Source organism: Mandrillus leucophaeus, unplaced genomic scaffold, assembly GCF_000951045.1.
Source record: "Mandrillus leucophaeus isolate KB7577 unplaced genomic scaffold, Mleu.le_1.0 Scaffold327, whole genome shotgun sequence".
NCBI classification, from domain to species: Eukaryota; Metazoa; Chordata; class Mammalia; order Primates; family Cercopithecidae; genus Mandrillus; species Mandrillus leucophaeus.
The window spans coordinates 2,071,351-2,097,047 of NW_012103443.1; the positions used below are offsets into that span (position 1 = coordinate 2,071,351).

Below are 25,697 nucleotides of genomic sequence, written 5' to 3' on the forward strand. Positions count from 1 at the left end.
AAAAATCTCAAACTGCACAGTCAAATGACATCCCCTACTCTTCCCTCCTTCACTGTCATTATAATATGAAATACCAACTGAATTTATAAAGAAGCAAAGTCTGTTTCCAATAATATTTTAACTACCAAAGTGTTTTAAATGAACAGATTTTCCTAGTGGCGTTTGCAAAGGTAAGACCCTTTAGGTTAACTAGTTCCTCCTTGGTCTTCCTGGGTACTCTGATATTCCCTATGGTGGGAAAGTCGGATCCTGACAAAGTTAGACAGTACAAGTATGGGACTTTGGATATGGTTCAGCTTGAGCCTTTGTGACCTTATATTGGACCTCTAATCTAACTGACCTTCACGAAAATTAGTAACATATATGAATCAATGCAAATCTTTCACCATGACCTTAACATCTTAATTAAGGACAGCACTTAGTGATGTGCAAAGGTTGGCCATAGAAAATTAGAATGAATAGAAAAATTTCATAGATGAAATTTAAGCCCTTCTCCAAATGAAGTCATAGGAATACTTATTATTTTATTTTGATGTGTATTAGACAGCATGCCTCGGTACTATCTACAAAATTATAAATCTGCAGATTTGCATGCTTATAATAGCACCACTATAAACATTCAGAGCAGAAGGTATTGAATATATTGGATAAAATCAGACTTCAAATAGCATACTCATTCCATCTTAAGCTGCTCTGCCTTTTGAGAATTTAATCTGTTGTTGCTACAGAAAAGAAAATGCAAATTGGGCACCCGTATATTCCTTTTTAGCTAGCTTTGTTTTGGAAATGTTCTAAGTTAGGAATTATAAAAACAGTGGTGTACTTTTTCCTCTTATTTTGAAATCTGACCATTCTCCAACCCACGTGCTATTTCACAGCAAACAATTATGGCTCTAGGTTGTCTAATGACAACACATTGAGTTAATGGTGCCTCAACCTCTTTGAGCTAGGGAGTGTTGGCAATATTTTTGTTCACTGATTCCAAAGGACACTTCTGATTTTCTCTCTAGAATCATAAGTAAATGGTATGTATGGGTTCTCATGTCTTGACCATTTCTTGAAAGATAAAATTTGTAATTTGGGGTGTTATTTGAATTACGGGAACAGAAACTAACTTAAGCACAAGAGGGAATTTGTTGGAATTAGTTGAGGAACACAGAGAATGGAAAGCTAAAGAAGCTTTCAGAAAGCTTTGGAAACCCGATAGCTGGAGTGGAGAGTGGGAGAACATGGCGAGAAGCAAGAGAGTAGGATTGCTTTAACCTGGTTCCTGCAGATCAATCAAAGCTGGAGAGGGAGAATCAAGGGTGAACCTAAAAGAGAAAACAGAAGATAGCCTGCCTGTGTGTCTACCCTGTGATTAATGAAGGGCAAGCGTCTTTGTCTCAGTCCATTCCAGGACAAGTCCTACCTGCATAATGGGGAATAGGTAATTCTCTGAAAGAAAATAGGGGTGACATTGTCCTGAAAGGGAAACAGGTGTGTGGGCACTGATGACCAAAACTAAAGCAAAATAAAACAAACACCCATGCGCTACAAATGACTACTATAAAATTGAAATTTCCACCATGAAACACTCACCAAAAACATTTTATCAATATAGATAGCAGAAATAGCATAAGAAGGCCAAGCACAGTGTTCATGCCTGTGATTTTAGCACTTTGAGAGGCCAAAGCAGGAGGATCACTTGAGACCAGAGTTTGAGACTAGCCTCAGCAATATAGTGAGACCCTATCTCCACAAAAATAAAAATGAAAAAGCCAGACATGGTAGTGCATTCCCATAGTCCTAGTTACTCAGGAAGCTAAGGGTGGAGGATCACTTGAGCCCATATTAAGGCTGCAGTGAGGTATAATCACACCACTACACAACAGGGTGGGCAATATGAGCAAGGCCCTATCTGTATTAGTCTGTTCTCATGCTGCTAATAAAGACATACCCGAGACTGGGTAATTTATAAAGGAAAGAGGTTTAATTGACTCATACTTCCACATGGCTGGGAAGGCCTCACAATCATGGTGGAAAGCAAATAAGGAGCAAAGTCACGTTTTACATGGTGGCAGGCAAGAGAGCTTGTTCAGGGAAACTCCTATTGATAAAACCATCAGATCTCATGAGACTTATTCACTACCACAAGAACAGTATGGGGGAAACCGCCTCCATGATTATCACCACCTGGCCCTACCCTTGATACCTGGGGAGTATTACAATTCAAGGTGAGATTTGGGTAGGGACACAGCCAAACCATATCACTAACTCTTAAAAAATGAAAGGAATAGTATCAGACCATTCAAGGACAGATATTGTATGATTCTGTGTATGTAGAATATCCAGAATAGGCAAAACTGTAGAGGCAGAAAGTGCATTAGTGGTTACTAGGGGGAAATGGGGAGTGATTACTAAGGCATGTAGGGCTTCTTTTTGGGGTGATGAAAATATTCTAGAATTAGATAGTGGGAAGGGTTGCCCAATTTTATGAATATACTTAAAGCCACTAAATTGTACACTTTAAAAAGGTGAGCTTTATGATATGCAAATTATGTATCAATAAAAAATATTTTTTAAATCAAAAAACAAGCAAGTATGTAACCATTCAGAAAATGACCAACTTTCAGGTAATAATCTTAGGATGGCAAGCACTCGAAAAGAAGGTGGAAGGCTATTGTGGAGAAGGAAAACAATTAATTACAGGGCTGCATCTTGCTGTGACTCTTGTCTACAAATATTTCTAAGTAGTCCTAATTCTGTGCATCTCAGTTTCTGTCATTGTAAAGCAGGGCATGTGGAATGATTTCAGAGTTGTGCCTCTTAAGAATAATTCTCGAGAAGTTCCAGGTCTGTAAGAAAGCATTACCTTAAAACCCAGTGCCTGAGTCTGGGCTTTCTTCATGGATCCTGAAATGGTTGGTTCTGGAAAGAAACTGTGAGAACAGTGAACACTCACTAGAGCCAGACATGTGTGGATAGACTAGTGTTTCTTAGACAATCTTGGACCACAGCAGACCTCTATCTTGAAGTTGAGAATGAGCTGGCGTTACTTGTCTTGACATAAATATCTTGTTGATATTCATGTGTGAGAGAAAAATGCTTATTTTGGAATAAAAAAAAAAACAAGGCTGGGTGTGGTGGCTCACGCCTGTAATCCCAACACTTTATGAGGCCGAGGCAGGCAGATCATGAGGTCAGGAGATCAAGGCCATCCTGGCCAACATGTTGAAACCCCACCTCTACTAAAAATACAAAACTTAGCTGGGTGTCGTGGTGGGCACCTGTAGTCCCAGCTACTCGGGAGGCTGAGGCAGGAGAGTCTCTCTTGAACCTGTTAGGTGGAGGTTGCGGTGTGCCAAGATTTCACTACTACACTCCAGCCTGGGCGACAGAGCGAGACACTGTCTCAAAAGCAAAAACAAAAAACAAAACTTCTAAAACTCTGAACCTGCCCTCTGGAAGTTTCGGCTTTCAGAGAGTGCACTTGATGAGGGAAGATCGACACTTAGTTTAGCTATGAGAAAAAGCCATACTGGTTTTGACTTTCTTTTATTTTCTTTTTTGTTTTGTTGCTTAAAGAATATTTAAATTAACTAAGGATGTAATGATCTTTCATTTTAGTCCAATTAGAAAATGAGAAAATAGCAATATGATGAGAGTAATCCTCAACTCCCTTTCAGTTTCACTCATAGCATCATAGCGCTGGGAGGAGGGACAAAGATGAAAGACACACGGACCTATGGGCCTGCGTGCGCGCGCGCGCGCACACACACACACACACACACACACACACACACACACACCCACCCCACAGTGTTCCAAGTACTCCATGCTTCATGTTTAAATGTGGTAGAATCTTTCACGATAAAACAGAGTAACAGCAGACTCCAGAGATATTATCAGGTAGACAATTTAAAAGGAAGAAGATTGAATGTGATGTTGCATATCACTGCCTCTAATTTTGTGTTTCTAATCTTGAGCTTGGCAACTAGATCACCTAACTTGTTAAAATTCTGTGCCAAATAGAGGAAGTAGAATAGAGGAACTCTCTGATAAGTACATAGCCATGGTGGATTTGTTATGTGGCATCATATTTATCTGCTGAAGGATCTTTTTAACTTACTTTCTAACTCTCAGTTATAAGCCAAAAGCAGTGTGTTTACCAGAGGCTGAACTTATGGATAAGCAAAGTAATTGTATAGTAGTTGATATTTATAATAATGAACCTGAACCTTTTGAATCACAAAAGGTTGAATATTTGGTAACGTTGTCATTTAGAATATATTTACTTTTATTCTTTGAAATTGCATAATGTATACAATAAAATATTTAGGACATTCAGTTAAATAGAACTGCATTCTGAAAAGTATATTCAAAAAGAATTTACTGGCTGGGTGCGGTGGCTCACACCTGTAATCGAGCACTTTGGGAGGCCAAGGCAGGCAGATGGCTTGAGCCCAGGAGTTCAAGACCATACTGGGTGACACAGGGAGACCTAGTCTCTATAAAAAAATAAAAATAAATTAGCCAGGTGTGGCAGTGTATGCCTGTAGCCCCAGCTGCTTGGGAAGCTGAGGCAGAAGGATCATTTGAGCCCAGGAGATTAAGGCTGCAGTGAACTGTGATGGCACCACTGCACTCCATTGTTTTTGGTTTTTTATTATTGTTTTGACACAGAGCAATGAAGCAAGACCCTGTCTCAAAATAATAATAATAAAACAATTTATTATAGTTTGAAAATTGTTTGATGCTTATATCTTGCAATAAGATTTTAAAATAGTATAGGATTTCATAGATATGAAATACATTCTTCTAGAGAACAAATGTATATGCAACATATTTTTAATAAGAAACTTAAGATGAAGTATGTATATTAATTTGCTTAAATCCAAATTCTTTGAGCATTGATGCATATTTCAGAGAGGCACACACACACACAAACTAAATATATGTGCATATGTATGTATGTATAATATGCGTGGATATATGTATTCTGAACATAAAACTACCTTAACAAAAAATACAAAGGAAGGAGACCTACAAAAAACAGACTATGAATTAGATTGAATCATACCATTAAGCAAATTGGCATTTCTGTTTTGCTCTAAAAGATCACATCTGTGGTAACTTTGAAGCTATTTGAGATTAATATAAATTCCTCCCTGAACTAGTTTCAACTAGTTCAGATGCTTACTTTTGTGTGAAAATACTACATGTTTATTTAAAACAGATAATTGATGCTTGGGAGCTACAATGACTAAATGTGTTTTTCTTCATATTCTCATAGCATCTAGTAAAATACTTGCTCATGGTAGGCTCTCAGTAAGTGGTTGATGACTAAGCGAGTGAACTTATTTATTTAAAGTGGGTAAATTGCTTTCAATTATACTTGGACTATTAACTATGAACTATTAACTATGATCTATACCCAAATTATGAATTATGAAATATAATTTTGAATTACACAGATTAGGAATTTAGCTTAAGCTATGGTGCTTGGGTTTTCTAATAAATATTTATATCTATATGAAAGTATCATTAAAGTTATTGTATGTGAGCACTTCTTGGAGCATAAATCATGAGTATCATGGAAAAATAGATTGTCTCTGGAAGGCTGCAGACAAACATTTGTTTTTCTTATTTTTCAGAATGGTTTCACGCCATTGTATATGGCAGCCCAGGAAAATCACCTGGAAGTTGTCAAGTTTCTTCTTGACAACGGTGCAAGTCAGAGCCTAGCCACAGAGGTAAGACACTGTTTTGTTCCTGTGGGTAAGTTCACATATTTACAGGGCATTTTGAAAACCTGGAGTTGTAAATTTGTCCTACTAGTATTTCAATTGAAGTTTTATGTTTTATATTAATGTGTGGGTTCGTAAGTTTTATGAAATACACTACTATAAGCCTACTTTTAATCTTTAAAAATCTTCTGTTGCATAGATACCCTTTCTGCTCTTAAATGCCCGATTCTATGCTATAATTATGCTATTATTTAAATATTTTACATATTTGCTTGAGAATTCTTTTCTGACTCTTACAATTTTGCCTTATAGGCAAAGGCAATCATTGTTTTGGAATAATTGATGGGAACTGTCTTTTCAATAAAACATTAGTTTTACATTGTTTCTCCAAATTTAAGTTAACCTAATTATAATGATTGAATTTATATATTTGTTAACTAATTAGACTTAATTCATACTTATAAATAAAACTACTATACTTTTTTGGAGTCTTGCTCTGTTGCTTTGGCTGGAGTGCAATGGTGTGATCTCAGCTCACTGCAACCTCCGTCTCCTGGGTTCAAGCGATTATCCTGCCTCAGCCTCCCTTGTAGCTGGGATTACAGGTGCCCGCCACCACACCCAGCTAATTTTTGTGTTTTTAGTAGAGATGAGGTTTCACCATCTTGGCCAGGCTGGTCTTGAACTCCTGACCTTGTGATCCACCCGCCTCGGCCTCCCAAAGTGCTGGGATTACAGGTGTGAGCCACCATGCCCAACCAAAACTATGACACATTTTTAAGTATTACATAGATGTGGTATTTGAAGAAAAGAAATCTTTGCAGTCTAGAAGAATTATTTAAAAATAGAAAGTGATTTAGGCCATTGGTACTGTCTTAGGTAATGTTGTTTATTTTTTAAACTAATCTGGATGGAAGACTGGAGTCACTTAAGCGTGTCACCAGAAATCTATTGCTAATAATAGAGGATCAACATTTGAGTAATTTTTATTTCTAACAAAACAGTGAATTAGGGTAGATGCAGGGTTATCCCTATTATAAACCACTACTCTTGCTTGCATGCTGATGTGCTTCCTAAGTGGCACAGAAAAGATGGCAATAGAGAAACTGCATCTAATCTCACTTAGTTTTTGAGACTATACCTTCTAGGGAAACCACTAAATAAATTAAGAGATAGCTCACACAAACAAACAAATATATGAAAAATTCTCATCCTCATTTATAGTCAAAGAAATGCTAATTTATTAATCAGATAAAAAAATAAGATCTAATCTTTTTGCCCATGAGACTAAAAATAAAAATTTGATGGGGAGAGGAAACCAGAACTTCCTACAATACTGGTGAAATTGATTGTTGGTTACAACACCTTTACAGAACATTTGGCAGCAACTATCAAATACTAATATTTACAAGCCTTTTTATTTAGCAGTTCCACTTCTAAAAAGTTATATTATAGAAATATTAGATATATAAATACATATTATGAATACATTTGCATTAGGATGCAAAAGTAGTATGCGAGGATGTTTGTCAACACAATTAGTAATAGCAATTTTAAAAAATCAGAAATAATCTAAATTTACAACAATAAGAATCCTGTTTATTCAGAACTATTAGACTTTGAAAGAAACAAAAAAGAAACCTGTTAGTAAATGTTCATATATTTATAGAATAACATGCTGTTAGCACTGTTAAAAATGAGACAAGGCTGTATGTACTGATATAGGAAAATGTCCATAGTAGATTGTTATCGGTGGTTTGCCCTGAGAATTCAGAGGGAGCCTTTGAACCCGTCAGTACTGTTGGGGATTTTTATACCCATTTTTTTTTTTTATACCCATCAGTACTTTGGGGAATTTTTATCATGAGAATGCACTATTTTTTTTTAATAGTACTCTTAAAGCTAGTTAGGAAATAACTACTGGTTGATATCAAAATAACAAACGTTTAGCCGGGTGCAAGGGCGCACACCTGTAGTCCCAGCCCCTCAGGAGGCAGAGACAGGATGCGCTTGAGCCTAGAAGTTTGAGGATATAGTGCTCTGCGGTTGTACCTGTGAGTAGTCGCTACACTCCAGCCTGAGCAACAGTGAGACCCTGTCTCTAAACAAACAAAACAGAATAAACATTTGCTAGACAGAGAACGGTGCCTCTCTTCACACTCAAGAGTAGCTATTCTAAGCACAGTATGATACACACATGATGTCCTAGTGGACAGGGGAAATAGAGACAGGCAGAGACTTTTGGCTAAGAGAAAACCCATCCTCATTTTTGGATGGAAATACTAAGTAAGGTAAATAACCTAATGAGTTATTCCATAGCTTTCTTCGTGAAGATGGTGTAGTACCTCACTTTTTTACACTGTGATGTGCAGATCACTAAGTATCTCTCCTTTAGAAGCAAACATAACCCCAATTTACTGCTAATAGATTTGAATTAGATTGTAAACCAATGACCAGTAACTCTCAGAGCTCTCCAGTACTTTTTGAAGTTTTCAAGGCCCAAAAAGAAGCCCTACAGCTAACTTGAAGAAAAACAGTACGTGAGGTCTTCAAATCACTACTTCAGTCTTTTGGCAAAGGATATATATTTTAAAAGTCTTTATGCCTTTACGTTGATTTAATTTCATGTTATGTTTGTAGTTTTAAGGGCAAGAACAAACATTGTGTCTAATAAGTCACGTTCATGTCTTCAGGGAGGTTGCTGTTATATTGCTGTATAAACAACATCTAATTACCTAGAGATGTTTGAACCTTTGAATTTTTTCTCTTCTTTTGGATTATTGGTATTGGAGAATAAGAACAACAACAGGAAATAAGACATTTTATTCAAATGATATTCTAATTACTGTATTGCTCTCTCATTAGCAATAATATTGGTGTCATTTATAGAGAAGTCTGTATTTACAGAACAAACAGTAGGGGGTAATTTAAGAATCCTTTAAATAGCAAGTTTTTAATAGAATCTTTAATTCACTACACGGTGGGATATTGCCAAATTCTTTCAAATGTATTTTTTTCAGTAAGCCTGGCACACTTCAAATCTTGTATATATGTATATATGTAGCAAGATTTCTGTATAATTGTGGTTTTTAAAACGTTTTTATATTACTGTGTACTGCATCTCATATCTTTTACATATATATATACACACATATATATATACACACATATATTTATATATACCTTCCTTTTGCTAATTACCATTCTGAAGCATGCCATATACTTGTTTGTTCATTTATTCCATGAGTAATTATTAAGCACCTATTATGTTTCAGATACTTCACAAGGTACTGGATATCCTTGAGCAATCAGGGGATGGACCTTTTTACCAGTAGCCTCTATCACATTTCCTTTCTGCTCATTTTTCTCTTAAGGATAATTGCACAAAGCAAAGCACACCATTTAAACTTGGTTTTGAAATAAAATCTGGAGCTGCTAATTTTAGCCATTAACACCTTAGAGCTGGTATCTTTGTGTCTTTAATTGGCTTATGCAGGAAACATATTCTTGTCACTGCTAATCGGCTCAGTTGCAGTTTATTTTCTGGTACAAAGTAGTTTCCTTTATGTATAGGTCCTGTGAATTTTAAAATTCACATCAGCGGAAATGTAGGCATTTTGTTTGGATTCAGAACAGAAGTGGACTGTCATTTTTACCCCTTAGGTTTTATTCAGGTTTTTTGAGTGAGATGCAAAATTAAACCTTAAAACACAATTTTCCTTTTGCCATACTCTCATTTAAACAATGCATTTTTTTTGCAAAAGTAATACATTACATAAATGAGAAAGTACAATAAAAAGCAAGAAGTCTCTGTTAATTTTCTCTAGAGATAACATTTTACCCGATTGCTTGCATATGTACATATTAGATACGTGTATCTATCTTTTTGAAAATGAAAGTGTTTATTTACATAGACATGTAGACTACTTTTCTTATTATATCCTAAAGTTCCTGTCTTTAGGTATAAACCTATGATATTATTTTGGTGACGTCTTGGACGTATCCAGTCTTTCCCTGTTTGCTGTCTTTCTTAAGGCTTCAAGGAATAACCTTCCAGTTGATTTGGTTATGTTATTGTTTTCCATTTTCCTGCTGTTTTGGGTAGTAAAGTTAAAAGAAACAGGTGGCGTTTAAGCCAGATCTTGAAGCATGGAGGGTAGATGGGATTTGTATACGTAGAGAAAAGAAGAGGGCATTCCAGGGTGGGGGAAATAGCATGAGTACAGGTATCAGAGGAGAATTAAGTCTGTATGTCCAGAATCAGTACAGACACTGGCCGAAAGGATTTTATAGGGGATATTACTGAGCAATAAGGTCCCTTAAGAGCTTTAGGTCAATGTTTTTCACATCTTGGATGTAAGTTTGCTGCTTTGCATTCAATCAAATGAATTAGGAGAGCCTTTCTCTATATGCTAGCAAGGGAAGGAATGTTGAAAGGGATGTTTTAGGACGACCTAGGTGCATATGTGCTCCTGTGTGTTTTCCAAATGCTTTTCTATACCACAGGACTACAGAAATAAATACCATGATCCAAATAAAATAGTAAGTCACTTGCATGCCAGTTCTCTTGTTAAAAAAAGTAATGCCCTTTTGAGTATATAATAATGAAACCATTGCAGAATTAACAATTTGCGAGCCAGTCCTAGGATTTTCTACTCTGTGCTGTTTTCTCTACATTCAGCAACTCCAGGTAATCCACACATTAATTAACTGCAGTGAAATCTGTAGCTGTGTCCCCTTTATCAAGTCCCAGGGTAACACAAACGGAAGATTCAAAATGTATAGAGTATGTGTGTGTGCCCTTATATCTGAATTTATTCTAAAGCCCTGTTTTAATCAAATTCATAGAAGCACAGAGGAACATGGTGGTTACCAGAGGCTAGGAACTGGTAGTAATGGGGAGACAGGAGGTAATGGTCAATGAAGAGGAATAAGTTTTTGTTTTTATTTTGCTTTTTTTGAAATCTGTTGCACAACTTGGTTAACAGAGTTCGTAATAATGTATTGTACATATCAAAATTGCTAAGAGAATAAAATTCAAATGTTCTCACCACAAAAAAATAAGTATTTGTGGTGATGACGATGTTAATTAGCTGGATTTGATCATTGCAGATTATATTCATAAATCATAATATCATTTTGTACCCCTATACATCTTTATAAATATAATTTTTAATTTAAAACAAAATTAAAAAAGAAAAAAGACAATAACCAGAATAAATAAGAAGAGTCATGTTTTGCATGATCTTTGTGTTGTCTTCTTTCATTGGTCACAGAAACCAAGAGTCTTTCTCTTAACTCTAGAGACCTTAGTCTCTATAGACCTTTCGTAAAGCAACCATGAGTACAGTTCCTGAATTCACATATCCTGACAGAGCAGGAGTATGCGAGGCAACACGGCACAGTAATGAGCCAGACAGACGTATATCTCAGTTTTTAAAAATCCGTGGAAATTTTTACATCTTATTTAAATGAGCTCCTTTGAAAATTTTGCCTGGATTTAGACTGAGCTTGCTTGCTTGCCTGCTTGCTTGCTTTCTTTCTCTTTCTTCCTTCCTTCCTTCCTTCCTTCCTTCCTTCCTTCCTTCCTTCCTTCCTTCCTTCCTTTCTTCCTTCCTTTCTTCCTTCCTTCCTTCCTCTCTCTCTCCCCTCCCCTTTCTCACTTTCTTTTCTTTTCTTTTCTTTTCTTTTCTTTTCTTTTCTTTTCTTTTCTTTTCTTTTCTTTTCTTTTCTTTTCTTTCTTGCTCTGTCACCCAGGTTGGAGTGCAATGCTATGGTCTCGGCTCACTGCAACCTCCAGGCATCAAGCTATTCTCCTGCCTCAGCTTCTCAAATAGCTGGGACTACAGGCCTCCACCGTGCCTGGCCAATTTTTGTATTTTTATTAGAGACGGGGTTTCACCATGTTGGTCAGGCTGGTCTTGAACTCCTGAACTCCGGCGATCCGCCCGCCTCTGCCTCCCAAAGTGCTGGGATTACAGACGTGAACCACCGCACCCGGCCCTGAGATTATTTTATGGATATTGCTATTATGGCAACTTTTTATATGTAGTATTTTTGTACATTTTCAAAATTTTCCTAATTAATGTATATTACTTTTTAATGGAAAACCCAAAACCCATGAACCTATTACAAATTTCTTAGTGTTTTTTACTTTGGTTGTATAGATAAATATTTTTTGAAAATATGTTTTCACTTTTCTGTCCATTCGAATATGTTGTTAGTTTTAATAACCCCAAACAAAAATTGATGCTTGGTCACTTGGTTGCCTTCTTGTTTGTTATTTAATAAAAAAGAAAATATTCATTGGAGCCAATCTTGACCCATCCATTTATTTGCAGGATGGCTTCACACCATTGGCAGTGGCTTTGCAACAAGGTCACGACCAAGTCGTTTCGCTCCTGCTAGAGAATGACACCAAAGGAAAAGTGCGTCTCCCAGCTCTTCATATTGCGGCCCGAAAAGATGACACGAAAGCCGCCGCCCTGCTGCTGCAGAATGACAACAATGCGGATGTGGAATCAAAGGTGAGGCACGAGGGACACGGGCCTGTCATGCAACTCTCCAGTGTTAGACATGCAACCTTTAAGAGCACGCGGTCTCCCTCTTGGCAAGCTTATGCCATGCCTTTAATTTCAATGAAGGGAAGAAAAATATGTGTCTGAGCTAGCCACCGAAGGCACAGCCTCCCTTCACATGAGAAGCTGGGGGATGAGGGGGATGTGGCCCTATGCGTGCTAAAAGGGAGGCCACCTTGAAAGAAGTCAATTTCTATGCAGTGATGATTTCCTTCCTTTGAATATAGTTTTGGAATATATTCAACACTTCAGCTCAAACATCAGGGTGAAAAATTACAAAATGCTAAAGACAGTGTACACAGACCTCTGGTTGATATCCAAGATGACAGGCCAGGCACTGAGCGTAGATCAGCTGCGGAGAGCATGCCAGCAGCAAGAGAGCCACAGCCAAAAATTCCCATCGTCTTGACATGTGGTACCTGAAAGTCTCTGTGACGGAAATGTGGCATTTGGACTAGGCCGTTGCATAGCCCATCATTCAGTCTAGCTTTCTTTCTGTGCCTATTGTGCTTTCATCAGAGCTTCCATCCTCATTACTTAGCTGTCATGAGCTTTCTGCAATCCATATCACCGATAGTGAACTAACCGTTCATTTTTTCCTCCTCTTTGCTTCCAAATGTGTTAACCTAGATGGTGGTGAATAGAACAACAGAGGTATATATATATATATGCATATACGTGTAGTCTATATCTGCATCATCATTTTCCCATGACTTAGTGCTGCTGCCTCATGTCTCTCCCTTCTTCTTTGCCTCGCCTTCTGTAGGCTAGATACCTGCTTTATCCCCAATCCCTCCTCTCCCCAAAGGAGCATGTGCCAGATAAGATAGCAGTAGTTTGATTACCAGGGCTTTCTGCAGCTGAACCTGGTGTTTGAAAGAGAAGAATGAGGAATCCTTGACTCTTAAGGTTATTGCAATAGAGCTGTGTGAGATGAAGAGTTGGATACTTTAGATGCTTATCAGCTATATCTAAAGCTGCAGACAACCCTGTCATTCTACTCATCCAGGACTCGTTTTTTAGGGTTGTGCATGACACTTACCCTCTGTGGTGTCAGCAAAAGGAAAGGTATTTCAGAATGGCGTCAATATGACCCACCCTTCTACAAGACTCAGTGAGATAGCTAGCATGGCTAAGAAGCTTGCTAACAAATTAGAAATGCATCTAGTTCCTATAAGGTTTCAATCTTTGGGGACTAAGTGAATTGCTGCATGTTTTAGCATTTTTTAAGGAAGTAAAATGACCTTAGTATGAACAATCCAAAAATGTGTTATTGAATAGGCATTGGCTAAGAAAGAGTTTAATTTGTGGATTCTTCATGGAATACAATTGCCCATTATATAAAACAAATTTTGTGATAGTACCTCTTCCCCCCAAAATTGCTTTTGTCATTAAAATTGGCATTTACTGTTGGTTAATTTGAATCTATATCAAATATATAAACTAACTGAATTTTGAGTTTCAATGCACAATTCTATCATCAGTAATAAAACAGTGGCACTAATGAAGCTATCACCTATAAAGATTTTTCTCATCTCTATCTTAATTTCTTGAAATGTTGGCTTTTATATAGTTCTGTTATTGGATTACTAAAATTGCTCAGTCTCCGCCCTTGGTTCCTCCCTGGCTATTCTTCTGCCTGTATGTTTGGGGTTTATTAGAAACCCTGTGAGCAATTGGCACTGATCGAAACCTAGTACAGAATGGAACATAGACCTCAGCATATTTTGCTTCCTCATTTTTATTTGGGTAGGGTTATGATATTTGCCTGTCAGGCAGGGGGCTGGCAGGAATCAATTGAACGTCTGCTATGTTTTCTTTACAGAGTGGCTTCACTCCGCTCCACATAGCTGCTCACTATGGAAATATCAATGTAGCCACATTGCTGTTAAACCGAGCGGCTGCTGTGGACTTCACCGCAAGGGTAAGAGCACAGCAATGTGTAATGCCTTTAAAGCATTTGAAATGATTTGATACTCTCTTTCCCTAACATGAGAAGGTTGGGACAGATTGCCTCCAAGAGTCCTTCCAGTCAGTGAAGGCTATGATTTCTACTCATCCTAGTGTATGTTCTTGCTTTTATGTAGGTGTGCCTGTTTCCTAGCAGGAGAGGTAAACCAAGATCAGGAATGCTAGCTGGAATGGATAATAAATAAATATATAAATACATATATAAAAGATGTGATTCAAGGAATCATGGCTGGGGACAACAAATGGTTCCCTAAGTTAAAATTTCTGAAACTCTTAGAAATTGGTCAGATGGCACTCAGTGCTCTAGAGATCAGAGTCTTGACCTTACAATGGGAATGTTCTGGAATATCTGGGTGAGGCCTAAACTACAGAACCCAAATAATGAGACCATCTTTTGCCTTTATCTTCTGTCCCCTACAAACTTTTGTAATGAGTAACAAGGTTATGTAACCTGAATAAGCTCATATCCATTGAAGAAAGGGATTACAATGTCATGTGGCCCACTGCACAGCAGGTTGTACATCCAAATAGGGTAGCACTGCCCTCAATTTAAAAACTGGTGTTCAGCTACCATCAGAAACACTGTCAGAAGTACAAGTGAAGCTGGAGGCAGGATGAAGTAGTGGCTGAAAGCCTAGACTCTGACTGAGACTCCTTGGGTTCAAATTTTGGCTTTCACTTTTTTCCCTGCATCTATCAGTTTCCTCATTTATAAGATGAAATAATATGAATTATGAAATTAAATAAACAGTTATAAAATATCATCCTCTCCCTCACTGAGTCACTGTGAAAATTGAAAAAGATAGCATATGTAAATCACTCAGCCAGTGCCTGACATAGTATCATCACTAACAGCAGCGGTAGTAGTGTATTAGTCTGTTTTCACATTGCTATAAAGAAGTATCTGAGATTGGGTAATTTATAAAGAATAGAGATTCAGTTCGCTCCTGGTTCTGCGGGCTGTACAGGAAGCATGATACTGGCATCAGCTCAGTTCATGGGGAGGCTTCAGGAAACTTAAGAATGACGACAGGAGGCAAAGCAGGGGCAGTCCCATCACATGGCCAGAGCAGGAGCAAGAGAGCAAGAAGACTAGTGCTGCACACTTTTAAATGACCAGGTCTCATGAGAACTCCTTCACTATCACGAGGCCAGCACCAAGCATACGGTGCTAAACCGTTCATGAGAAGTCCTTCCCCATGATCCAGTCACCTCTCACCAGGCTGCACCTCCAACATGGGGCACTATGTTTCAACATGAGATTTGGGTGGGGACATACATCTACACTATATCAAGCAGCACTGTTATTTTGAACGTAGCATTTGAAGTCTTATTTTTTGCTGAAGCTTCACTTCTTAGAAGAGAAATGGAGCTAGACGAGATAGGGAGATAGTGTATAATGCCAGCACCAGCAGTACAGTGGTAGTTGCATCGGGAGTGAAAATAATATTTCTGAAGCCATTCCTGACTGTAAGATGCCAGGCTATGCATTTTATCTCACATATACTAATATAATGAAAGTTATAATTTATCCTTATTTTACATTAGAAGAAACCTAGGCTTAGAGGATCTTTAGGATCACAGTGCTAGCAGGTTGGAAGAGGCAGGATTTGAGCCCCAAAGCTCTTAACCACTATTCTCTCCCCTAGGTAACTTAAAGGGGTTTATTTTACTTTTCCTCTTGTAATTCATTAGTTCTATAAAAATTAATAAAGGCTGAGATTGTACTAATAGAAACGCTGTTTCCTACCCTGTTGTCATGGGCTTGCTGAAAGCCTTCATCCGTTTAAATGACTGGAGAGCGTCAGTCAATGTTATTCACAATTTTTCTTACTGCATTAACTACATCCTTGATGTGGCAGATCCAAGTCCTAGGTTGACACTTTGAAGGACAAAGTTAAGCCCTTCTTTAAGTCAAGTATAAACAGGGTGTGTCAATGTTGAAGCTGAAGTTCATTTCAAGATGCATTCTTCTGGTTTTATTTCTGTAATTTACAGCATAATAAAAACCTCATTAAGTGACATCTTCTAATTAGGACATTTAGAAAATTTATGTCAGGGTGGTGTTTGAAGTTTGTCTTTGTGCCTTTGTTCAGAAAATTCCTGATGTTGCTGAAAACAAGAGGATTAGAGAAATGTTTAAGCAATTTAAGAGGACATATTACAGTATTTTCAGACTTTTTCAAGTGATTCTAAAGTGTTCGTTTGCATTAAAACAATGACTGTGGTAATTACAAGAGATGCTTATTTATTGATTAAAAATCAGTGGAGACATCAGACCCATGTTGTTAACCTCCCTGAGTTACCATATATGATTTAAAATACTTACACTGTGCTTTTGTTTAAAATATGTTAAAATTCAGACTTTTCACTGATCTAGAAATGCATTTTCCCCAGTCTTTCCTAATTAATGAGGTCTAATAGCATTCTGAGCTGAAGGCTGTGGTGGAATTTGATTTTATTTAATAGGAGGCTTGGGCTGTTGCATATTCCCCAACGAGCTATGCTTCTCTCTGCAGTGGGTGATTAATGACTGGCTTTAGGGTACCTGAGAACTCTTTATAAAGAGCTTAAACTGAGGCAACTGCCAGCTGCCTCAAGCAATCCGTTTTAGGTTCCAAATCTGTAGCAATTTTATTATATAATAATCTAGCATCTCCACTTTCATAGTTCAGGGGCTTCTCCCTTCCTAGCTTCCATGGGGTCTTTCTAGGTCATAGTTCTCTCAGGAAGGTAATAGAAATAGCAGGTGAAAGTAAGATGCCCCTGAATGCAGACAGGATCAAATTGTATCCAGTCAGAGCAATAAAGGGAGCATCATTAAGCCTCATTTGCTGAGAATTGGCTGCAAATTGTAACCATAAATCATATGCTTCAGAGCCAGGTTTGGAGAGAGGTATGGACGAGGTGGTTAGAAGTAGATTAAAGAACACCAGCACCCTTTGTCTTGGGGGGCTGCGATTTCTGTTTTCTGCCTGTGACAAAATACAGTAGGGAGTGGAAAATTTAAATCAGTGAAGAAAGAAGTACGGCAGATAAAGTCTTGCAGTTCTTTATAGCACCGTAGACTGAGGGAATGTCCCAGAGAGTGACCACCTGCTAGCAAAGAGAGCTGGGGAAGAGCAAGTATGACAACCCTTCTGGAATCATTTCCTGCATGCAATAGATGTTCATTTCCAAAGCCGATAATAGGCAGAAACAAACGCGATGTGACTGAAGGGAGTACACCATAGAAGGAATTGCTTTCTCTGTTCGTTTGTAGTGCCAACTAATTTATGCAGCAGTAAAGCAGGTCCCAGTCAGTGGTGAATGTATACCCCTGAGTAGCAGTTCTGGTAACTGATTTATAGCATACTTAACTGTTTTAATGACACCTTTCCTTCAATTTTTATTATGATGTCAATTTTGACTTTTGCATTGTAACTTTACTATGTTTATGTAAGATATGCTGTCTGACATCGTCAGTATTTCCTTTTGGATTATCCTTGGAGATCTATTCAGGCACATGGGTCTGCTGCAGGGAGTTAATGCAGTAGCTGCTGAATGCTGCAATGCAGCGTCAGCATTCTTCATTCTTTGAACTGAGTCTGCTGAGATGGCACTGACACTGTCTGAATTTATGCATGACCCTTGCTCTCTGCAAATCATTCTAGCTCTCTTGGGAAAGAGAATGTAACTAAAACATACCAGAGCTACTACTGATTGTCATTCCAGTAAGGAGCATTTGTTCACTAGAGTAACAAAAGGCCAAATTATATTATGTGGATGCCTGCAAAGTTCCCTTTATTGATTGAAGAATATAGATTAATACTTTGCTGGCTGAATTTTTTCATCAAATATAATGGACCACCTAATCTAATCTTCACTCTTGTCATTGGCCTTTCTCTTGTAAATTATTATTCAACTTCCCATTTTGAGAAGATAATTGAATAAAGCATTCTTCTATTAGTCTTGCCATTTAGCACTTTTTGTTTTGATCTCTGAAAGGATTGGGGATTTATGTGTTTGGATTCTACACCTCACTTGTTTCCAAAAAGATTTCGGGTGGTTTACAGATTAAAATATACAGATGTGAAGGAGGGGACCAAAAAAGTAAATGTTACCAAGCAGCAGGAATGAGCCAGTAAATACAATGGAAAATAAATATAGGCCTTAAAAGCTTTGATATATATAGTGGAAAGGGAAGCATAGATAATAGTTTTCATTTTTGACAACTGAAATCTTATAGTTACCTATAGAGACAATTTTTGTGTGAAATAACTCAAACATTATTTTTATCATATGAATCCTTAAGAACAGAGAATTATATAGTTATAGCAATATCTTTAATTACTATACTTCAGAAGGCTCAATTCTACTTCCTACTGCCTTTGACTGCTCTATCTCCATCTGTGAAGGCACCTTGCCCAGAGAAGCTGAGAGACTGTGGCCCAGCTACTTAGCTTTATGATGTTCTAGTTGTGTAGGAAAGAACTTGACATGTATGGCACAGATCAATGACTGGTTAACATGTCCATTGGACTACCTTTTTCAAATATTGGGTATTTTATACAAGGTTTTGGTAGGTATTGGACCACATTCAGAATCCTACTAAATCATATAAAAGGTTACTTTATTTAAGATATTTTAATGTTTGGATAAAATGAGAGCAATGTTTTTAGATACTTGAACTACTAAGCCTGTTTGGTGGAAAAATAAAAGTATTAGACTTCTCTTCTGCACTTAGACACTGTTGGTAGGAATGTAAATTAGTTCAGCCACAAATTGGAAAGTAGTTTGGAGATTTCTCAAAGAACTTAAACCAAACTACCACTCAACCCAGCAATCCCATTACTGGATATGTATTCAGAAGAAAAATAAATTGTCCTACCAAAAAGGCACATATCCACATGCTCATTGAAGCACTATTTATGATAGCAAAGACACAGAATCAACCTAGGTGCCCATCAACAGTGGCTAGATAAAGAAAATGTGGTACAGATACACTATGGAGTACCACACAGCCGTGAAAAAGGAACAAAGTCATGTTTTTTGCAGCAACCTGGGTGCAGCTGGAGGCCATTATCCTAAGCACATTAATGCAGGAACAGAAAACCAAGTACCACATGTTCTCATTTATTAGTGGGAGCTAAATGTGGGGTACTCATGGACATAAAGATGACAACCATAGAAACTGGGGACTACTGTTGTGGGGGAGTTGAAAAACTACCTATTGGGTACTATGCTCACAACCTAGGTGATGAGATCTTTTGTACACCAAACTTCAGTGTCATGCAATACACCCACGTAACAAACCTGCACATATACCTCCTGAATATAAAAGTTGAAATTTTTTTTAAAAAAAGACTTATGTTCTGTCCAAACCTGAGGCCAACATGGCTTAGCACATGCATGAGCAAAACAGTATCCATGGATGAGCATTATCTGGGAATTTCTTTTCTAAATTCAATCCAATTTTGCAATATTTATAGAGCATCTACTATGAGCTGGACCTGAAGGTTCAGACTTGAGTTACCTACTCTTCCATTAGTACTTATTACTAATGTGAGAATGCTTAGTACTTTATTAGTCCCTACTCTACCAATTTGTTCAGGCACCAAGGTGCCAAACCATATAATACCATCTTTCTCCTGTAATACTTTCTCCTGTAAGTCCCCAAAGCATAACTACATCTAGGCTATAATGCTGAACAGGACTTTTCTAAAAACTCAGGAACTGATGAAAGGAGTTGAAAGCAGAAAGGCAAAGCTGAAGGATAGGTCCTCTGTAACAGTGTCCCCAGAGACCACAGGCTGTGCCCCGTTCCTTGGAGTTCGTCTGGTGACCCCTCCTGAGCCACCAGAGACGATTGCGTTGCAGGGTCTATCTCATTTCCCCCAAGTGGGAACCCCTTTACCAGATCTCTCCCAGCCAGAATCCAGGCCTCTCAACCGCCTCTGGGCCCCAGTGAGGAAGGAAACTCTGTTTTCTCTATACCTGGGCTATGTTACTTCAGTAGCCACTAACTTGGGGAACTAGCTTTGACTTAAATAAATTTTCTTTTTTATTTTCAAGAGCATTTCAAGTACTCAATAGCTAGTGGTTACTGGCTTATTCAATGGCACAGATATATCGCATGTCCATCATCATAGAAAGTTATTTTGAACAAAGCTGTGATACCATCCATCTTAGGCCTTCCTTCCCTTCAATGTCATAATGACCTGAAAATGCAACATTTCCCTCAAGGAAGATGGTTAGTCCCTGACTCCATAGGTGAGCATCACAGCCTGTACTTCTACTCACGTTAGGCCTCAAATATAATTTTATTTATCTGCTATTGTCCATTTTGCACACTCTGTTTGCTATCTAAGCCCCTGGAAGGTTGAGATGCCCTAGTCATCCTCTGTCTCTAGGTTTTCCTTTGGTCCCCAGGTGCTTACCGTGTGCCTGGCTCTGTGCTAGTGACTTTAACATGAACTTAATTCTCTTAGTCTTTCAGTGGATGATTTGATTTTGCTGCCTGATAGGCTTTTTTCTATCTGCCTTTCTTGACATATTAATAGAGTCAACAAAATGTTCAGCTGCATTTCATTCAGCTAGAAGGCAATGAATGTAAAAACATTAGCACTTCTGCCTGCTACAGAATAAGTGCTCAGTAAATGTCCATTCCCTTCTTTTCTTCTGCAGGTGAGATTTATAGTAATAATGATTTTTTAACTTGTAATTTATTATCCAACTTCTTTATTAGGCATTTTACACTTATTGACATATAACAATCCTATGAGGGCTAAAGTAAAAATGTAATAAAATATAGCACTCTCCCACATCCTGTTTTTTCATGTCACATGCAGACTTTGAATTCCCCAAGAACAAGCCTGTGTCATCTTACATACTTTGGAATACCTGGAGTATAGCCCAGTACCTGGTGCTGGGAAGGATTCAGTATATATTTATTGAATTCAAAAATGAATGAATAGATCACTTCTAGGTCTTTCTGTCCACCACTCCTGATCACCCAGCACCTATGCAAACCTGCTTTCCTCTCCCTAGCCTATCAAAATTCCTGTTACTTCAACTTGAATCTCTCCTGGTCTAGGAGTTGCTTTCCAAACTAAACTCAGATACATTAAGGGAAATGGAAAAATTCACAGGATACTAATAGAATTTTAGACCAGTGCACCAAACCTAAGTGTTGAATGTCAGAGGCAGAGGGACAAGTTTATTTGAGCAGCAAGGAGACTTTGCATTCAGCACTGCAGATGACCTTGGAAGACAGGCCCAGGCTAATTGGGCTAAGCCTAGTACAAAAGTCTGTTGCCAAGTTTTCTTTAATTAAGAGTGTTTTAAGCAGAGCCTCAGGCTCTGGGCTGTGAAGGCCCAAAATGACCACCAGAAGATGCTAGAAAGGACATCAGCTACTGGAGCATGGAGACGAGGGGAGCCTGGCTCCAGTAAGAGTATGGCAAACTCCTGATGGCTTTTCAAGGGTGTAGGGCTTTTGGAGACTCTACTTTGGTTTGTGTAGTGATGCATTTGCAAACATATCTTTAAAATACAATTGGCCCTCCATAGTCTTAGATTTCACATCCATGGTTTTAACCAACCATGGATGGAAGATATTTGGGGGGAAAAAAAACAATAAAAAAAAATACAACATAGAATAATAATACAAATTTTAAAACAGTATAATAACAATTTACATGACTTTTACATTGTATTGGTCATTACAAATCTAGAGATCATTTAAAGTGTACAGAGAGTGTGTGTAGGTTATGTGCAAATGCTGTTTTATATAAGGGACCTGAGCATCCATGGGTTTTGGCATCCTCAGGAGTCTTGTAACCAATCCCCATGGATACCATGGGATGATTGTGTATTTTCCTCTCGTTATACAAATCATGCTTTAAACAAAATACGATAAATCACAAGTGAGAAAATAAAAACCACTTACAGCAGTCATTTTTTTTTAGCATTTGAATGTTCATCCCAACAGAGACCACACACGCATACATTTCTTTTTTATGGGTACATGTTTTTTAATAGGTTTATCTCCTAGTATAGGCTCAACAGCATTAAAGACAAAGACTTCTTTTCTTTCTTTTAAGGGTTATGTAAACCTCCTGAATGAAAATGGGGATTTGAGAGCCTTAGCAAAGGAATATGAGTTATGGGAAAGTAGCCATGTGTCTATTGCATTAAATATATTCTTGTTGCCATGGTGATATTAACATTTCAGGAGTAACAAAACCAGTAAGTTTTTGTAAGGTGGCAGAATGGAGGAGATGCGTGTTTACATAGATTTGCTCTTATAATTATGCCATGCAATCTCATTTCTGCCTTTTCCTGAATGCCATATCGAAGGAGAATCTCTTGCATACATTTTTTAAAGAAGTATTTTTATCTGATATCCATTTATATATTTGAACTTCATTGACATCTTCCTGTGTGGAGTGGGATCTGTGTTCCTCACCTGAAGAGGTGCCATTTCTAAGTGACAGTGGAGTGAGGGGAGAAACATGTGCTGGACCCTGGACTCTGGTCTTGGCTGTATCATTGATCACTGAGGTGGTCTAGGGCAAGTCCCTTTATCACCTGGCCTACAGTTATTTTAGCCAAATGAGAGAGACATCAGCCAACCCCAGGCCCTTGCCCTCTGCCCAAGCACCTTGTCTGACAGCAATGGAGGCAGTCTTCAGCTTCCCTCCCCCTTTCACAATAGAGTACGTATGGGACAGTGGTAAAGTAAACCACACTGTCAGACTGCTGAGTCCCACACTGGCCTTGCGGCTTATCCTGGTGCTCTTGATGAGTTGTTTATGTTTCAGCATAATCATCCATATAATGTGTCCAGTGGATAGAACCTAATGCGCTCTCATTGTGATGATTGAATGAAATAATCCACAGAAATTGCTTAACACAGTGCCTGGCCCACAAGACATGGGCAGGGACTCAAGACATGGTGGTGGTTGTCACTGCTTGCTTCCAGGAGGGGATCCTGGCACTGCAAGGCACGTTCCCATGTAAAGCATGATGCAGGTCAGGTCAATGGCACCCAGGTAGCCCTCTAAAGTACACCTAGAAGAGATGTGGCTTCTCAGAATGAATTACATTGTTTGCGGTGGTGTTTGTCAGTATGAGAAAGTTAACCTTTAAAAAACCATTAATTAATGACATTGAGACGATAAGAAAGCCAATCAAATAAATCATAGAAATTGGAAGGTTTGGCCGGGCGCGGTGGCTCAAGCCTGTAATCCCAGCACTTTGGGAGGCTGAGACGGGCGGATCACGAGGTCAGGAGATCGAGACCATCCTGGCTAACAAGGTGAAACCCCATCTCTACTAAAAAAAAAAAAAAAAAGAAATTGGAAGGTTTTTCACTTTTTCTCTTTGAATATGTGCCCTGACACCTGGAGTGCTGCTCTAGAGTTGTTGCTCTGAGAACATTTTTAAATGACCCTAAAAAATCCTATTTTGAAGTTGTGTGAAATAAAGTTCTATTAAGGTAGGAGTTGGCAAAGCTCACTTTATTCATTTGCACCTTAAAAGAGAATTTATTCATTAGCTGCAGAATTGTTATTTCCCCCATTCAATGAAAATAACAGCTAGGGGCTGCCATGCCCCAGACTGATCCTCTGCTAAATATTCCAGCACTTTGTCTACTCTCCTTGTCATCAGACAGTGCATTTGGATCTGCTCAGATGAACCCTGGTCCCCTCCTTGAGCGCTGCAGTTCTTCCATGGCAATGAAAAAAATATTGCTCTTCTTCCTCTGGTGGTTTGAAGAATATACAGAAAGGGCAAAGGGGTACCTAGAGTATAGGGGTTAGGATTCATAGCACTGAAGGGTTGCACAGGTGTCAGCCCCTTTGGACACAGGCATGATCATTTACTGGCCCTCTTCCAAGCTTAAGCAAGAAGTTCTAAGAAAACAAATTCAGATAGAAGATCAGCACGGACCGATAATTGGTAGGAAAAAGTTGCAAAGCCAGGCTGTGATGGAAATATAGAAATGGGGATCAGCTCCAAGAAAAGGAAGCTGAAGCGCAGATGCAGGTGTGAAATGAGACTAGAGATGAATTATGAGAGTCCAGCCCAGTGGGGAAGAGGCTCAGTGAATGCCAGCCTGGGCTGTGGGCACTGGCCTTGATCCTACAGGCAGAGGGAGTTACTTATTGCAGGTCTTTGAGTGGGTAGAATGATGGCAGTAGTGTTTAAGGTGAATTATGACACATATGAAGGGGAAATCAGGAAACTGAAATTACAGGCTGTGGCTGACTCCAGTCACAGAAAGGAAAGAACGGACAGGAGCAGCATGTTGCCCCCAGTATAATGCACTTCTCCTTGCTGATGACCTCTGTGGAGTCTGGCCAAAGCCACTGGTTTTCAATGGAGGAAAAAGGAGCATCATCTGCCTTAAAAGATTTGGAAATTTGTAGAGGAATTTTTGGTTGTCACAGTGGTGGTTGGCATGTAATGAGAGAGGGCCAGGATGGCTTAGCCTCCTTCAATGAATGGGGCAGTCTCACACAAATAATAGTGTCCCAACCAAAAGGCCAGTGATGCGCCCATCAGACATGCTGGACTGAACATCTCTTTACAGCCAAGAAATGGAGCGTGAGATGTCCCAGGATGGGAAGGAAGGGCCCAGAAATCCATGGTTGGTCTGGGATGCTCCTCGGAAAGTGTCTAGCATCCCCCAGCAAAGCACCCCAGAGAGCAGTTGGTCAGAAGACCCTGAGGCTCTGTTCAGCTCCCACTGAAATATGAGGTGGAAAAAACAACACAAAATTCTAACTAATTTAGTTAATAGCTTTCATGTATCACGGGGTGCCAGGTACAGTAGCAAGTATTTTATTTATTATTCATAATAATTTCATGAGGTGTGGATATGATTTCCATTTTACACTAGGAAGCAAGAAGTTCTATAGCTTGTACAAAGCCACACAAAGTAGTGAAGCTAATGCTAAGATACAGTAAAGTAAGACAATAAAAACTGTGTAGTTAATAATATTGTAACATCAAAGGCAATGTGTATTTGGGCTTTGACGTAATCCAAGGTCATCACAAGAAAACCAGAATTGACAGCAGCCTCTTGTGTTCCTGTTGGTGATTTGGTCTCTGCCTGGGCCAGGCTTGTGAGATGAATTAAATACATTTTTGAATCCCTAAATAAATGTACTATACCTAAATGTGTTTTGTAAGATGTAAGACATAAAATAAATTCAAGGCTATATTAAGGGATTATCAACACTGTCCCAGCCTGGGAGACGGAGTGAGACTCTGTCTCAAAAAAGACCCAGTCACCTGTAACATCTAATCATGCAAAGGTGGAAGACAATTTGTAATTAAGGGAGGAGATCCAAGATCAGCTTTCATCCTAGTCTTTCTCCTCCTCTGGCAACTCCTGGGATTGTGTGTATTGGCTGAGGGTGTGCGTGGG

At 38.6% G+C, this 25,697-nt stretch overlaps 1 protein-coding gene across 3 annotated transcripts in view; it reads left to right on the plus strand.

Annotated features, from left to right (window-relative positions):
- ANK3 (ankyrin 3, node of Ranvier (ankyrin G)) overlaps nt 1–25,697 on the plus strand; it is a 600,548-nt gene that overhangs the window by 329,666 nt on the left and 245,185 nt on the right. For all 3 annotated transcript variants that reach the window (XM_011988324.1, XM_011988323.1, XM_011988322.1), the window contains exons 5-7: nt 5,637–5,735; nt 12,071–12,256; nt 14,133–14,231. In XM_011988324.1, coding sequence (XP_011843714.1) covers nt 5,637–5,735; nt 12,071–12,256; nt 14,133–14,231 — 384 coding nt within the window. The remainder of the gene's footprint in view (nt 1–5,636; nt 5,736–12,070; nt 12,257–14,132; nt 14,232–25,697) is intronic.